This window comes from Pelophylax lessonae, assembly GCF_965119305.1.
Source record: "Pelophylax lessonae genome assembly, chromosome: 6".
In the NCBI taxonomy this organism is placed as follows: Eukaryota; Metazoa; Chordata; class Amphibia; order Anura; family Ranidae; genus Pelophylax; species Pelophylax lessonae.
The window spans coordinates 70,354,242-70,371,130 of NC_138773.1; the positions used below are offsets into that span (position 1 = coordinate 70,354,242).

General features: G+C 41.4%; 1 protein-coding gene across 1 annotated transcript in view; it reads right to left on the bottom strand.

Annotated features, from left to right (window-relative positions):
- Positions 1–472: 472 nt before the first annotated feature.
- Positions 473–16,889, bottom strand: part of NLRC3 (NLR family CARD domain containing 3) — a 66,884-nt gene continuing 50,467 nt past the window's right edge. Inside the window, exons 14-19 of the mRNA XM_082261861.1 lie at positions 15,744–15,827; positions 14,572–14,655; positions 12,446–12,529; positions 5,751–5,834; positions 4,584–4,667; positions 473–924 (exon numbers count right to left, since the gene is read on the bottom strand). Coding sequence (XP_082117987.1) covers positions 834–924; positions 4,584–4,667; positions 5,751–5,834; positions 12,446–12,529; positions 14,572–14,655; positions 15,744–15,827 — 511 coding nt within the window. The 3' untranslated portion in view covers positions 473–833. The remainder of the gene's footprint in view (positions 925–4,583; positions 4,668–5,750; positions 5,835–12,445; positions 12,530–14,571; positions 14,656–15,743; positions 15,828–16,889) is intronic.

A 16,889-nucleotide genomic window follows, 5' to 3' on the forward strand; every position in this document is an offset into this window, starting at 1 on the left:
ATCCTAAATTTTAAATGGTCATCAGAACTGGAATAAATCGGAAAGCTTTCCAGTGGGAACACTAGTTTTGGTGACTATCAGCCATTTCCCTCACCTTGGAGGGATATCCTCCTACTTCCTGTTGTGTCTATGGGATAGGAAGTTAATGAATGTCTCCCCAATATGACAGGGGTGGCAAAAAAAAAAAAAAAAACTGACAGGTAAAACTTTCCTTTTCTCTTTTCAAAATGAAAAACAAAAAAAAAGGTTTTGCCTTTAGTTCTACTTTAAATTGTAAAGGTATGAACTGGGCATTAGGTTCTACAGTGCAACAAGCAGTTCAGTGATCTACACAAAGAAAGTCGCTCCTTCCTTAAAGCCCAACTTCTGCCATTTTTTGTCAGGTTAGAATAGACTTGAAAAGAGTAAATTCTTCTGTCAAGTTTTTAATGTTGTCCATGACCCCAATGGGGAGATTTTGCTTCATTTCCTGTCCTTGATACAACAAAAAGGAAGGAGTTTCCAAGGCTGACAGAATATTCTGGAGTGGTTATACCTCCCAGTCAGCTGCAATCATCAGAAACTGCTAGAGTCCATAGCCAGCAGTGGTGTGCCACTTTTTTGAGCTCCCATCTTGTGCTTGCAGATAGGAGATCTGCTCTAATGGGGACAAAATATGGATTTGCTGAGTATTGCACTTAGTAGATTGAGAAGAAAACTCTATAATAACACAGGCTGGGTTTTAATCAGTTAATATCCTCTTGTCTTTGATGAATTGCACTGCTCTCAGACCGATCATTTTACTGCAGTGCCTAACCTTGTACTGTGCAAGCACTGCTCCGTCCTCAGGGCCTTCATATAGTCACTGTGCAGTTCGGAGCGTCATTCTTCAGGGTTTCCACTATCACCTTAGCACCAGAAGGCCCAATGTTGTTCCCCTGCAAACTGAATAGCAAAAATCACATTAACGTTTAAAAGTAAAAGGAAATTATAGAATATAAAAATCAGTATAGATAAGACAAATAAAAACTACAAGGATCAGGTGGTGCTTAAAACAAAACAAAAAAAACACTATGAAAGCAGTAACATGGACTAAACACAAGCACTGAGGATGCCGGCAGAGAATGCATAACAACTGCCTGATCTGGCTGTTTGCAGCCAAGATGGATTTACCTAGCTGATCACTATAGTGTCTCTGGAGCGCTAGATTCCCTCTTAAGCACCAACTCACCTTGATATATGCAGAAGAATATTTTCCTCAATAGTCATTCAAGCATGCTTGACAGCAACCTGTTTGTAAGCAGCTTTAGATTGTCTGAGTTTTTCTGGCCACATGATTGACAGACAAGCAGCTGCAGATCCAAGTGCAGAAAATGCACCCAGCAAATCAGCTTGTAGACTAGAATCCAGTACCTAATGCTAGTGTTCAGTGTATGGCATGTCTACAACCACTGTCTGCAGACAGAATGGTTAATCTTTGTGTCGTTTCATGTAAGATTTTTTGGAATGAGTTTGTGTATTTTCAATATACAGTAAACCTTGGATTGCAAGCATAATTTGTTTCCGGAAATGGGCTTGTAATTCAGAGCACTCATATATGAAAGCAAATTTCCCCATAAGAAATAATGGAAACTCAGTTGAATTCGTTCCACAACCACTTATTCATATTAAATTAAAATTATTTAACCACTTCTGGACCGGTAGGTTTTACCCCCTTAATGACCAGGTCATTTTTTGCGATACGGCACTGCGTTACTTTAACTGACAATTGCCCGGTCGTGCGACGCTGTACCCAAATAAAAGGTATGTCCTTTTTTTCCACAAATAGAGCTTTCCTTTAGTGGTATTTGATCACCTCTGTGGTTTTTATTTGTTGCGCTATAAACAAAGAGCAACAATTGTAAAAAAAAAATTAAATGTTTTCATCAATTTAGGCCAATATGTTTTCTGCCACATATTTTTAGTAAAAAAAAATATCCCAATAGGTGTAAATTGATTGGTTTGCACAAAAGTTATCGCATTTACAAATTGGGGAAAGATTTATGTCATTTTTATTTATTTTACTAGTAATGGCAGTGATCAGTGATTTTTAGCGGGACTGCAACATTGCGGCGGACAGACCGGACACCTAGCTGACACTTTTGAGGGAAGCAGTGACATTACTACAGTAATCAGTGCTACAAATATGCACTGTTACTGTAATAATGACACTGGCAGGGAAGGGGTTAACACCAGGGGCGATCAAAGGGTTAAGTGTGTCCCTAGGGGATGCTTTCTAACTGTGCGGGGGTTGTAGTTACTAGATGAACATAGAGATCTGTGTTCCTTAATAGCAGGAACACAGAATCCCTGTGTTCATCTCTGACAGAACGGCGGTCTGCCTTGTTTACATAGGCAGACCGCCGTTCTGTCTCTTTGTAGAGTGACAGTGGGGAGCGCGCCCTGACTGGCTATTACACGAAATGACATACACGTACGTCATTTCGCATAATAGAGCTGACCTGCCGCAGTAAAAATGCAGCGGTTGATCGGTAAGTGGTTAACAGGGTTTGTTTCTGTTGAAAAGTCCTAATCGGGTTACAAAAAAAAAAACTAAAAGAGCAGCACCATTTAGGTGTACTGTAGTATGATCACAGGTTTAATGTAAAAAAAAAAACCGGAATGACACTCGCAATGTTAAAAACAACAGCCAGCCTTAAGTAGTCTGGTGCTCATCTGCGTAAAGCCGCTGGTGTATACAGTACACAGAGACGCTGGGGAACTGTTGAGGTCACTTCCGGTTGCTCCAAACACGTGCTTCACCTGCCCCACCTGGGTGGGAGTGTCTCTGAGTTCTCCAGGAAGCACTGGGAGCCACCAGCGCCCCCCCGAATGTCTGGCCCCGTACTGTATACACCAGCAACTTCACACGGATGAGCACCAGACTCCTTAACGCTGGATATTGTTTTCAAGAATTTGAGTGTCATTCCACTTTCTTACATTAAAACTGTGATCATACTACTTGTATAAAAAACAATAAAATCTGCGCTGTGAAAATCTTTTGTTAATGTAGGCTGCCAACACTAAAAAGCAGTATGTCAGTGCTTCAATAAGAATGTAGACAAATAAGTTCAGCGCCTTAAAACAAATCGCATATATATCTATATATATATATATATATATATATATATATGTACACAGTGAAACCTTGGTTTGCGAGTATAATTGGTTCCAGCAGCTTGCTTGTAATCCAAAACACTTGTATATCAAAGCAAGTTTTCCCATAGGAAAGCATTGAAACTCGTTGATTCGTTCCACAAGCATTTATAGTATTATAAAGATATGCTGTTATTATATATAAAGTACATTACTGTACAGTATAAGTATGCCATCTCCTCTGTTAAACATTATGTGTCCCTGTGTCCTTGCTGTACATAACAGTTGCCGATTATACTGTATTAGAGCTTGTCTGGCTGTTCACTGCAGCCCTCTGCTTCTCTCCTCCCCTCCTCCTCAGATGACGTCAGAAGGAGTGATCAGCCCCTCCTGCCGGGTAGAGCAGAGAGACAAGGTGAGAGAGAGGCAGAGAAACGAGTACACATATACAGTAAGTGCAGGGACACTGAAACAATATAAATCGGCATGTTTATATACAGTACAAGCACTGGGACACATAATGGTATGTAACAGAGTGCATTAACAGAGGGGATGGCATGCTTTTAGTGTATAAAACTGCTTGTATATCAAGACAGTTTTTTAAAAAAAAAATGTTGCTCGTCTTTCAAAACACTCGTAAACAAAGGTACTCGTAAACCAAGGTTCCACTGTATATATATATATATATATATATATATATATATATATATATATATATAGAGAGCATTAAAGTCCAAAATAAGACAATAAAAGAAAAAGCACCAAATTCTCTGACCGACGCGTTTCATCCAATAGGATGTAATGAGTGTTGAAGGCTCTTAAGGAGACGTCCTGGGAATCCCTATGTTCCAAAGATCCGTGTCTAGGCAACATGCTGACCAAGGCGATTATATTGCTGTAGTGGCAGTCACTCATTTTGGTGAGCTTGCATTTTGTACAGGGGTGATGGGAGATCACTGAATCACTTTTGAGAAGATATACATCACAAATTTTGGTGTCATCTGTTTGCATATTTTCATTGGACTTTTTCTTTTATTGTTTTATTTTGGACTTTAATGCTATATATATATATATATATATATATATATATGCGATTTGTTTTAAGGCGCTGCACTTCTTATTTGTCTACATACTACTTGTATAGCAAGACATCGCTCGTATATCAAGTTAAAAATGTTTTCAAAATGTTGCTCGTCTTGCAAAACGCTCGTATCTCACGTTACTTGCAAACCAAGGTTTTATTGTAAATCAACCTTTTGTATTAAAGGTCCCCTTTGCAGGAAAATAAGAGGTGGTTTCAGAAGACAACCAAGTATATATAGTGCTGCAACACCACTGATAGATATATTGCAACACAAGTTGTCATTCCAACATCACTCAAGAAGGGCCTCTAGTTGTTTGTTAAGAGACCTGTGGAATGAAGAAGAGGAGACAAAACTCTGATGCGGACCAGTAATAAAATTGCATACCTGAGAGACAGAAGAGAAGAGTTTCCTGAAATGGCGTTTGCCAGGCAGATAGCGCCATCTAGACCGATAGAGTTTTCCTGCAAGCTGGAATAATACAAGACAAGCTGTCATCTGCACAACTCTTATAATTCTACACACACACCAAAATATAGGCTCTGTCCTCTGCTCCAGTAGTTGTGCTTTACTGTTGCTTCTCACATATCGGTTTTACTGCTCAGAAAATACATAGGTTGGTCACGTGCTAACCAATCTGATTGTGCAGTCTCCTATAGATATACCTGTTTTATTTATTACAGGTACTTCTATCGTCCTGACAATTTACACAGCTCTTTACATATATGTTGCACATTCACATCAGTACCCTCTAGGAGCTTATACTCTTACGGTCTCTAAATCAAATTCATATATACACATACTGGAGCCCATTTAGACAGGAGCTAATTAACCTATCAACATGTCTTTGGAGTGTAGGAGGAAGAAGGAAACCCACACAGGCAGAACATGCAAACTCCATGCAGGTATTGCCATGGTAAGGATTTGAACAGATGACCCTAGTGCTACCAGGCAGAATGGCTAACCACTTAGCCACTGTGCTGCCCCAAGAGCTCGATCAGCTATTACAAAGTTTTGTGGTAACTCAAAGTTGAAGGTACAAGGAATATATGGTCAAATTACGTGTGTGAGAACTCAAATATTATGCTCCCATTGACTGATCTCTCATTGCAGTATCTGATTGCACAAAAATGCTAACTTCTCTATTTAGTGGCTAATTTATAAATCTCTATATCTAATACAAGAGTCCATTCACATGTTTATTGCATTAAAGAACTTTACCCATATCAATTTCATAAAAAAATAATGTTCTTTAGCATGGGACATACATTCTACATTATTAATTATGCTACCAAAATTAGTGTGTGCTGTAAATTGCCTCCAGCATTGTTTCTGTTTCTTCTTGCTGGAGGCTGACATTTTGCTGAAGCTCAGAGCCCTTGAGCAGCAGTAAATCTTTAGGCTGTCCGCAGAGAGGCCTGATTTTCGTCACAGTGCCAAAAAATAGAGAACACCTGACCATGTGCAGAGCAGGGTGAGACAGTGTAATACTGTAGGGTGCTCAGTTACAATGGATCAGCTGCCCCCTCTGTTCATCGGGCAGCTGGTACTTACTTGAGGATCTTCAAAGAGCAGTTAACTTTGAGTGCTCCTGCCAAGGCTTTGGCTCCTACAAGGCCAATGTGATTCCCTCGCAGACTGTTGGCAGACACAATTTAAGCATTAGTTGTTACCGCGTACTTACAGAGCAATCACTATAAGATTATGGGTCAAAACATAAATTTTATTCTTGGAGTCATGTTCATGAAGACACTTACACCTATATGCCATGAGTGGCTTGAAACCCAAAAGCAGGAGGTACCCAGTGAAGTTTAAGCACTGTCTACAACAAAACAAGCCTAAAGTTTATAAGAAGGATATTTTTAGTAAAGCCATAGATAGTACTATCTCCTGGTAAAGTGAAAGTGGCATAGGGCACTGTGGCCCGTATATGGCCAAAGGTTTGTGGACTCTTTACCATCACACGTATACTGCAAGGTAAGTGTGTAGCATGTGGAAATCCTTCCAAAGTAATGAGTTTAGGTGACTGCAGTGAGAGGGTATTGGTAATACTATAGCATAGAAAGCCAGCTATACAAATCCTTGGACTGATTAGTGAAGGAACTTAAGTGGCCTGTACAAAGTTCTGACTTCAAAGCTATTGATCACCCTGGAATGCATGGGATGCCAACTAGGAGCCAGCTCTTCCCATCTCCCTATCTGCACGTGACCTCACAAATGCTCTTTTGGCAAAATGGGCACAAAGACCCACAGACACACTCCAAAAATTTGTGGAAAGCTTTCCCAAAGGAGCAGAGATAATTGCTGCAAAAAAACTAATAGCTGCAAAAAAACAATGTGGTGGGGGGAGGGGTCGTCATATGCCCAAAGTTTCAGAATTGGATGTCCATTAACCACTTGCCTCCCGCCCACCGTGAAATGACGGCGTAGAGGTGTGGCTCTCGTTCTGGGCAGATTCTGAATCCAATTCCGAATTTGAACCAAATAATAGTAGTGGATCGGCGACAGAATCGGAGGAAGAATGGGTCCCTCCTTAAAGGGCACGGCACTCTGGAAACCAGGCAGCCACCAGCAATAGACCCCAGGAACAAATGCCCACACCTAGTACCAGCACTGCCACCAGTGATACACCCAGGATCAAATTGCCAGCACCAGCACTGCAATATCACCTCCAAGTACCAGCGAAGAAATTTCAAATCCCCCAACTACCAGCATTGCAGTGTCACATCCCCTAAGAGCCAGGGCCCCTACATAGTACCTCCCAGATGCTCCTGCCAACCCAAAATGGCTGCCTTCCAACTCGGGATCAGCAAACATTCCCCCTTTCACCACACAGCCAGGTGTGCAAGCCAATCCTGAGACTTTCTCAGAAACTGATTTACTTTATTTATTTTTGCCCAACACTTTGCTGCAATTTATCGTGGACCAGACCAATCTCTATGCCCAGCAGTATATTGCAAACAACACCCAATCATCCTATGCTCATCCGTTTGAGTGGAGAGATTTGAATTTGGAGGAGTTTAGATTGTTTATGGGTCTCACTATAACTATGCTGCTTACAAAAAAAATGAAGGACATGCCTATTGGTCCATCAACCCCATACACCACATGCCCATTTATTCTGCCGTAATGTCCAGGTCCCGATATGAGATGATTATGCGCTTCCTTCACTTCAGCGACAACACCCAGTGCCCTCCCCGAAACCATACAAATTATGTAAAATTCACCCCCTCATAAAATTATTTTCCCAAAGATTTGCAGAACTTTATGTCCCTGATCAGAAAATATCCCTGGTACACATTACAGGGCGGCTAGGGAAAAAAAACAATATACTCCTAACAAAAGGGCCAAATACGGGGTCAAAATCTACAAGTTATGTGAAAGAGCCACGGGATATCTGTATGCGTTCCGCATATATGAAGAAAGAGATTCCCAGCTCCAGCCCCCTGAGTGCCTGGCCTACATGGGCACAACTGGAAAAATTGTATGGGACCTGGCATACCCACTGCTGAACAAAGGTTATCATATATAACTGGATAACTACTATACTAGCCTGCCCCTTTTCAAACACCTGCACCTTGCAAAAACCCTGGCGGAACCACCAGAAAAACAGGAAGGGCTTTCCACAATCTGGTCAACAGAAAAATGCGAAGGGGGGAAAAAGCAGCTTTTAGAAGCAACAAAGTGCTGACCTTGAGGTGGAAGGATAGCAGGAATGTATATATGATGTCCACCATCCATAATGACACCACAGTTGAGGTTCAAAGAAGACGAGGTCCCATTCAAAAGCCAACTTGCGTCCAGGAATATAATCTTTACATGGTGGGGGGGGGGGGTGGATTTTAATGACCAAATGCTTCAGCTCTTTTCTGGTACAATAAAGTCGCAATTTATTCAATCAATTTGGCCATTTATAATGCATATATTATCTACACCAAATCCATGAAAAGCTCCACCCCCTTACTAAAATGAATCAAAGAAATTGTCACGTCCCTCATCTATCAACAAAGACCCCCCCAGAAAATCTTCACTCTGATGCCGTTAGCCGACTTCACGAGCGCCACTTCCCAGACAACATTCCACCATCTAAAGCAGGCCGAAAACACCAAAAAAGGTGGCGTGTATGCAGCAAAAGAGGATTTCATAGAGATACCAGCTATCTTTGTCCCCAGTGTCCCTCCCAACCCGGCCTGTGCATTGGAGAATGCTTCCAACTTTATCACACATCCATAAATCATTAGCCCATATGTTATTAATTTCCCCATTTTCATCTGTGCTGATCATTTTCCATGTTTCCTCAAAAAACCACGCCAGCGCCTTCCACGAAAACTGACCCTGGCCTGACTATGCCTCTGCCTACCGTTTGGACTGCTTTCACGTGAACTGACCCTGGCCTGTTTTACCAACTACGCTTCTGCTTACCGCTTGGACTACTTCCCTGTGAACTGACCCTGGCCTGTTTTATCAACTACGATTCTGCCTACTGTTTGGATTGCTTCCCTGTGAACTGACCCTGGCCTGCTTTATCAACTACGCTTCTGCCTACTGTTTGGATTGCTTCCCTGTGAACTGACCCTGGCCTGCTTTATCAACTACGCCTCTGCCTATCGCTTGGACTGCTTGCACGTGAACTGACCCTAGCCTGTTTTATTTACTATGCTCCTGCCTACCGCTTGGACTGACCTGTTGCCCTGCTACTGTAATACACAAGGGTCTCACATATGTGAGGGTGTTTATCCGGGTGGAGAAAACCAATTTTTTGGTTCTCTTGGGGGTTTCATAATTTCCGGATTAGGGTCTGGAGTCCGGAGGCTTCAAAGAGATTTGGGTGGGAGAAGCCTCTACCCCTGTCCCCAGGTCTTACCTGACCAAGGCCCTCAGACTGCTGCTGACCTACTACCATCATGCTTCTGCCTGCCGCATAAAATTATCTGTAGCAAGAAGCAGTATGTTTATAAAGGGCTGGAGAGCGGTACAATAATGAGTGTCTGCAGGTAACAGTGTACCAGGAACAATATTATGGCTGTGCTGACTATGTCTCTGCCTGGACAATTTCTTTGGACAAATGCTTTGGCTGTGCTGACAATATCCCAGTATTGACTATAGAGGTTATCCCTGCCTGCTTCCTGGATAATTACTATAGTAGTCACTAAGCATGTCCCTGCCTGCTGCCTGGACCAATGCTCTCCTCTGTGGACAACTGCACTAATTAAGCCACAGGTAATACTTTTTTTTTTTTTATATACCCTTTCCTCAATAGAATGTATTTTGGAGTGTAATTCTTGGTATGTACATGCTATGTGTTAGAAATATGAGGGGCCTTCAAAAATGATAGGTTGTCAGGAAATTAGTGGTGTATTTTATGTTCTCAGAACGCATGACGGTGCTACTTGGATGTTGGGCCTCTGTGTGTGGCCAGGCTGTGTAAAAGTCTCACACATGTGGTATCGCCATACTTAGGAGGAGTAGCAGAATGTATTTTGGGGTGCAATTTTTGCTATGTACATGCTATGTGTAAAAATATTGTATAAATGGACAACTTTGTGTAAAAAAAAATGTGTTTTCGTTTTCTTTCCACATTTTACAAACACTTGTGGAAAAAAAAACATGTTCAAATGACTCATTATGCCTCAAAGATTATATGTTGGGGAGTTTGCTTTCCAAAATGGGATCATTTTATGGGGGTTTCCATTGTCCTGGTGCTCCAGGGCCTTCAAAAGTGTGATACAGATAAGGAAGCAAGCGCTCTGGTATAGGCTAGATGGGATGATGGCTATATACAAAATAGTGACCAATACATGCCACTGTTAGGGTGATAAGGGGAGGGACAAATCAATGGACTGTAAAAGACAATAAATGAAGTCCATGGATATAGTCCAAAAGGTAAAGTTCCAAACGATGTAAGTCAATAATGCAGTAGGTGATGGTTGCTTCTGTAAGGGCTAGCTCCTAGAAACACAGTGAAGTCAACGCTGTGGGTACATGTTTACTCCTTTGCTTATATATATATATATATATATATATATATATATATATATATATATTTATGGCCTGTTCCCGGAATATTCCCCTATCTTACACTTGAAAAAAGAGCGCGCATGCCCATTGAGAGCCGTGCGCAGGCTCTGAAACGCGTCGTGTCATTTCCCATCTCCGGTGACGTCACGCAGCGTGCGCTGCATTCCAGCGTGGTCCTTGGCGCCCAGCCGTACCTGGAACCCGGAAGACGGAGGATCCTCTGCACAGCGTCCATCCCTCCATCCGACCGGCACGGAGTGTTCCATTCTCCGGGACCCCTGGGACAACATCCATCTCCTGACATGCCACCGGAGTATACAAGCCAAAACTCTACTTCCATCTAGTGAGTTGTTACTACATAGTGATTTTAAGCCTTAATAAATTGCTGCATTTTTCAAAAGTGTGATAGGTTGTCAGGAAATTATATGCATAATTTTTTCTCTTACAATGCCTGTCGGTGCTCCCTGCATGTTGGGCCTCTGCATGTGGCTAGGCTGTAAAAAAAAGTCTCACGTGGTATTGCCATACTCAGGAGGAGTAGCAGAATGTGTTTTGGGTAGGGATGCACCGAAATTTCGGCAACCGAAATTTTCGGCCGAAAATGGGCTTATTCCATTTCGGCCGAAAATGGGTTAAAGATGCCGATATTAAAGATGGCCGACTACAGGCGCAGCGCAGGTTTCAAAAGACCCGCCTCTGGCCGGCGGCCCACCTCCCGGTGATGTCACTACTACTGCGATCTGTGCATGAATGAACTAACACACCGGGCTGGCGGGCGAGCGGCTGCTAATAGCTAAAACTATGTGAGCGCATCTCCTCTGACAGGGAAGTGAAGTGCTCACATAGTTTTAGCTATTAGCGGCCGCTCGCCCGCCCGGTGTGTTAGTTCATTGATGCACAGATCGTAGTAGTAGTGACATCACCGGGAGGTGGGCCACCGGCCAGAGGCGCGTCTTTTGAAAGAAAGGACACCGGAGGAGCAGAGTAAGGAGATTGCATCCTTGGGTTGGGGAGGGACGCTGAGGCAGGGGGGGGGGTGTACTGCCGAGAGGGACGCTGAGGCAGGGGGGGGGAGCTGAGGTGAGCTTACCAATGGTATCTAGTATTATGCAGCATGAGGGGGTTAATGTATTGCCACTGCTGGTCACTGATGCATTAGTGACCGACCAGTGGCATTTAATTAACCCCTTTGTGCTGCATTAGTGCAAAAAGTATCAGTGCAACTAGTGTTAATTAACACTGATACTGGTTGCACTAATTCAGCACGAAGGGGTTAATCAACTGCCACTGGTCGGTCACTAATGCATCAGTGACCAGAAGTGGCAATACATTAACCCCCTCATGCTGCATAATACAAATACCATTGGTAATTAAATTAACCACTTGCCAACCCGACACATATACTGTGACAGGGTGGCAGCGACAGGTGTACGTCGCTGCCTGTTTTTGGTGTATGCCCCTGTTCTATCTATTTTAAAATTATTTGGGGGAAAAAGTCATTTTCGGTTTCGGTTTTCGGCCAAGGGCATCCTGCATTTTCGGTTTCGGTTTCGGCCCAGAATTTTCATTTTGGTGCATCCCTAGTTTTGGGGTGTAGTTGCAAGTATGCAACTTGGCTTGTTGGTTTCTCAAGAAATGAGATAGGCCTTCAGTACATCAGGTGTGATCAATTTTCAATGATTGGCACCATAGCTTGTGGACTCTAAAACTTTCACAAAGATCAAAAAATTTACACTTATTTGGGTTATTTTTTACCAAAGATTAGTAGCAGTATATATTTTGACCAAAGTTTATGAAGAAAAATTACTAATTGGCAACATTTTATGACAGAAACAAAGAAATTGCGTTTTGTCACAATATTTTCAGTCTTTTTTTATTTATGGCACAAAAATTAAAAAAAACAGTAGTGATTTAATACCACCAAAAGAAAGCTCTATTTGTGTGAAAAAAAAGGACACACATTTTATATGGGTACAGTGTTGCATGAGTAATTGTCATTCAAAGTGTGAGAGCACTGAAAGCTCGAAATCAGTCTGGGCAGGTAGGGGGTGAAAGTGCCCTGTATTCAAGTGGTTAAGCTCATATAAGTGTGATGGTCAGATATCTTTTGCCATATTCGTTCATCAAGTTGCCTTATGTTTAGGCTCTAGATAATGATCTAATATGTTTTTTTTTTTTTTTTTTGTAAAACTGTATCAATTTACTTCTAAAAATGACCTGAACATACTCACTCAAGAGTGGTAAGACTCCTATTGACCTGCAAAGTCTCTGCCAGAGCCTGTGCCCCGGACGGTCCAATGGCGGTTCCCTGTAAACTGCAACATTATTGACAATCAGTAATACAAGCAAAGAGACAATTAAAACATCATGCTCATATATTGCGAAACACCTGGATTAAGGAACCAAAAAGATTTTTTCCTATTACCACCACCGTCGCCTCTTCACCTCATCCATTCAAAGAACAATTCGCATTCATTCACAAAATGCAAAGCATTCTCTAAATAGTGCCCATGCTGGGCAGCCAACCTCCTATGTTCCCAGTGCATCAGGCTCATCACTCAGCGTGGGACCCAGAAGCTGGTGGAGATTACTGGGTTAGCGCCGTGTCTACTTCTGTGATTTTCTGCTTCCAGGGGCATTGACTAGGTATGGTATACACAGCCGTGGCCAAAAGTTTTGGGAATGACACAAATATTCATTTTCACAAAGTCTGCTGCTTTAGTGTTTTTAGATCTTTTTGTCAGATGTTACTACGGTATACTGATATATAATTACAAGAATTTTAAAGGCTTTTAATGACAATTACATTAAGTTTATGCAAAGAGTCAATTTGCAAGGTTGACCCTTCTTTTTCAAGACCTCTGCAATTTGCCCTGGTATGCTGTCAATCAAGTTCTGGGCCACGTCCTGACTAATGGCAGCCCATTCCCGCATAATCAATGCTTGGAGTTTGTCAGAATTTGTGGGTTTTTTTGTTCACCCGCCTCTTGAAAATTGACCACAAGTTCTGAATGGAATTGGGGAGTTTCCTGGCCATGGACCCAAAATTTTGATGTTTTGTTCCCCAAGCCACTTAGTTATTACTTTTGCCTTATGGCAAGGTGCTCCATCATGCTGGAAAAGGCATTGTTCATCATTAAATTGTTCTAGGATGGTTGGGAGAAGTTGCTCTCGGAGGATGTTTTTGTGCCATTCGGAAATAGGATTCATCAGAAAAAATGAGTTTACCCCAATCCTCAGAAGTCCAATTCTTGTACATCTCGTAGAAAATCAGTGTGTCCCTGATGTTTTTCCTGGAGAGAAGTGGCTTCTTTGCTGCACTTCTTGACACCAGGCCATCCTCCAAAGTCTTCTCCTCACTGTGTGCAGATGTACTCACAACTGCCTGGTGCCATTCCTAAGCAAGCTCTGCACTGGTGGTGACCCAATCCCGCAGCTGAATCAACTGTAGGAGACGGTCCTGGCGCTTGCTGGACTTTCTTTGGCGCCCTGAAGCCTTCTTCACAAATGTAGTGGAATGTTTTTTATGAAATTCATTTTCATGGTAAAGAGGGGCTTTGCAATTAATTGCACTTCATCTCATCACTCTTTATAACATTCTGGAGTAAAATGAAAATTGCTATTATAAAAACGGAGGCAGTAGACTTTGTGAAAAATATTTGCATCATTGACCACAGCTGTAAATAGTTACATTGGTCCATGCTTTTGATATGGTTTATAACAGAAAGTAGAAATGTTTTTGTTCAACATTTGTATAAAAATATAAATAATAAAAATACTATTTATATAATAAAAAATAAAAATACTGCAGTGGTGATCAAATACCACTAAAAGAAACTTCGATTTGTGTGAAAAAAATTATATATATTTGGGTACAGTGCTGCATGACCAAGCAATTGCAAGTTAAAGTAGTGCAGTGCTGAATAGCAAAAAAATTGCCTGGTCATAAAGAGGGTAAAACATTTCGGAGGTCAAGTGGTTAATCTTTAAATGTAACACAGTACAGGTCATTTGTCTGGTCATATATATTAACCCTGGTTCACACCATAGTGATTTGTCATGCCATTTGGCAGTCCAAATTCTCATGACAAGTCACACCCCATTGAAGTCACAAGCTGCAATAAAATTGGAGATCCAAATCACACTGATCTGCGGCTGAAGTAGTGCGATTTCATAGCCACGCTTGGTATGAACCAGGGCTAAAGCAGGCAAAAAAATAAGCAAAAAAAAAAAAAACAAAGAAGTGTCCCTAAGGCACCTTTTGCCCAGAGGATGGTGGAACATTAGGCAGCTTATTGTATTCCTATACTGTCTGTATGCTTCTGTTCATACTCATTGTGCTGATGACTTCACTTACTAGAGCGCTGAAAGAGTGGAGTTCTCCTGCAGAGCCTTGCAGAGCGCAGACACCCCCTCATCTCCGATGGCATTTTCCTGCAGACTAATTCAAAAATACAACAAACCTTGACATATTCTGTTTATTGAAGTGCAGCAAGATGTAACATAACTACAAACAGTTTTTAACTTTTTACTTGATTTTTTATTTTTTACCCTTTTCCTCATTTTGCATAGATTTTCCAACATCTGTAAACGCTAATGGGTTGTTGGAAGCCTTTCCCTTTGTTTAAATCCTGTCCCCAGCCATAGCTTATACTTGGGCACTAGTTAGAGTGGAGTAGAGATGCTAATCATTTTTAGTTTTTATTGATGTCTGTGTCCCTGTTGGCAAGATTAAATTTTACTTCCTATCCAGGTGACCACACAGGACGTGGAAAAATTTCCCCAACAAGCATAGAGACAACAATAAACATCTGATAGCTTCTTACCCTTTACCACTCTGCTTTCAAAACATATTTAGTTACTGTCTGTGGCCCGTTGGAGAGATTTTCCTCACTTCCTTGCTCAGTGACTACACGAGCACTGAGCGAGGCGAGGAAATAATTATCTGCAATGGCTTTAGAAGCAAAAATAAACACCTGACTGAGGTTTTAACCCATTTTGAAAAAAAAAAAAAAAAAAAATGTTTTAGCTGGAGTCATGCTTATAAACCATGTATGGATCTCTGCAGTTTTTTTTATAATGTGGTCTGCAAACACACACAAAGTAAAGCTGTTCACACACGTTCCAATCTGATTGTACAATTTTATTTAGATCTACAATTATGTACTGTCTGCCTGATTGTAAAGGAAATTATTTGTTTAGGTAGTCCTTATTACACAAACATGGTAAACCCAAAAGAGGTTGTACAATCAGACCGTAGTGTGTATGGCAAGCTTCAGGCACAAACTGTTGCCAATTTGGATGAAAGCGTAATAACCTCCCAGTATGTTTTTAGATTGCGTGAAGACATTGGAGGAGCACCTGGAGAAAATGCAGATAAGGAATTGCAGATTCCATGCAGACAAAGGGAAGTAAAGCAGGACCCCAGGGCTGTAAGGCAAAAGGTAACCGGGTTTTGTGCCACATTTTACACTGGGCCCAGTCATTACGCTTGCACACTTACTAAGTGCAAATACATGGTACACTTACTCTAAACAGCGCAAACACGTGTTCACTCGAAGGGCATCGGCAAGGGACCTCGCTGACCCTACTCGTAGGAAATTCCACTGGAGGCTGAAAGGCACAGAAGACCAGAGTTACTTCAGTATGGACAGGTGATCTAACAGGATTTGCTCCATCTGGTGACTGGCAATATTTTATTCATTTATAAATTGCCAAAATTTTCTGCAGCTCTTACAGAGTACACAGAGCACTTACAGCAGCCCCCTACAATCTACTGTCTCTTTCAAAGTCACAAACACATATATAGTATCTCACAAAAGTAAGTACACCCATCCAGGGCTGTCTTTAACACAGGGCAAAAGGGGCGGCTGCCCTGGGTCCAATCATTGTTGTGGGGCCCAAAGCAGTTGCCCCTTGAGCCTGCACTGCTTGCAAATAGTTAATAAGTGGATTTGGGTGGGCCCAAGAAAATATTTGCCCAGGGTCCAATCAATATTAAAGACGGCCCTGCACCACTCACATTTTTGTAAATATTTTATTATATCTTTTAATGTGACAACACTGAAGAAATGACACTCATGTTGGAATACTGCCCGCGGCCCAGTCTCTGAAGGTAGGGGATCATGCTCTGCTTCAGTAGTGTCATTTCTTCAGTGTTGTCAAAATAAAAGATATAATAAAATATTTACAAAAATGTGAGAGTGTACTCACTTTTGTGAGATACTGTATATCTAAAGACCAATTTTTAGTAGATGCCAATAATTGACCAGCATATTATTTTCTGACTACTAGAAATTGAAGTGATGACACATAATTAATATTATATGGACCCTGGGCAAGTCCTGATCTGAGGATAAGCCCTATCTTTTTTCTTATTGCCTTTTCACTCCATCACTTGCAAGCACTTATTTTCCTAAACACAAAATGATGACTGCACTCCGATATGTCAGGCTTATTTGGGGAGGTTAAATTTAAAAAAAAAGAAATTAAATATTTCATATTTTGTTCTATATAGAAATATGAAGCAATGACATCCATTTTTGTTAGGTTACTGAAAGCTTAAATATCCTTTAACAAAAAGTGCCTATTCAGGAAATTCTTAAACAGGTTTACCCAAACATGCTGTGTTGACCTAAGGTAATAAACAAATAGTCTATTTAACTTTCTTTAAGA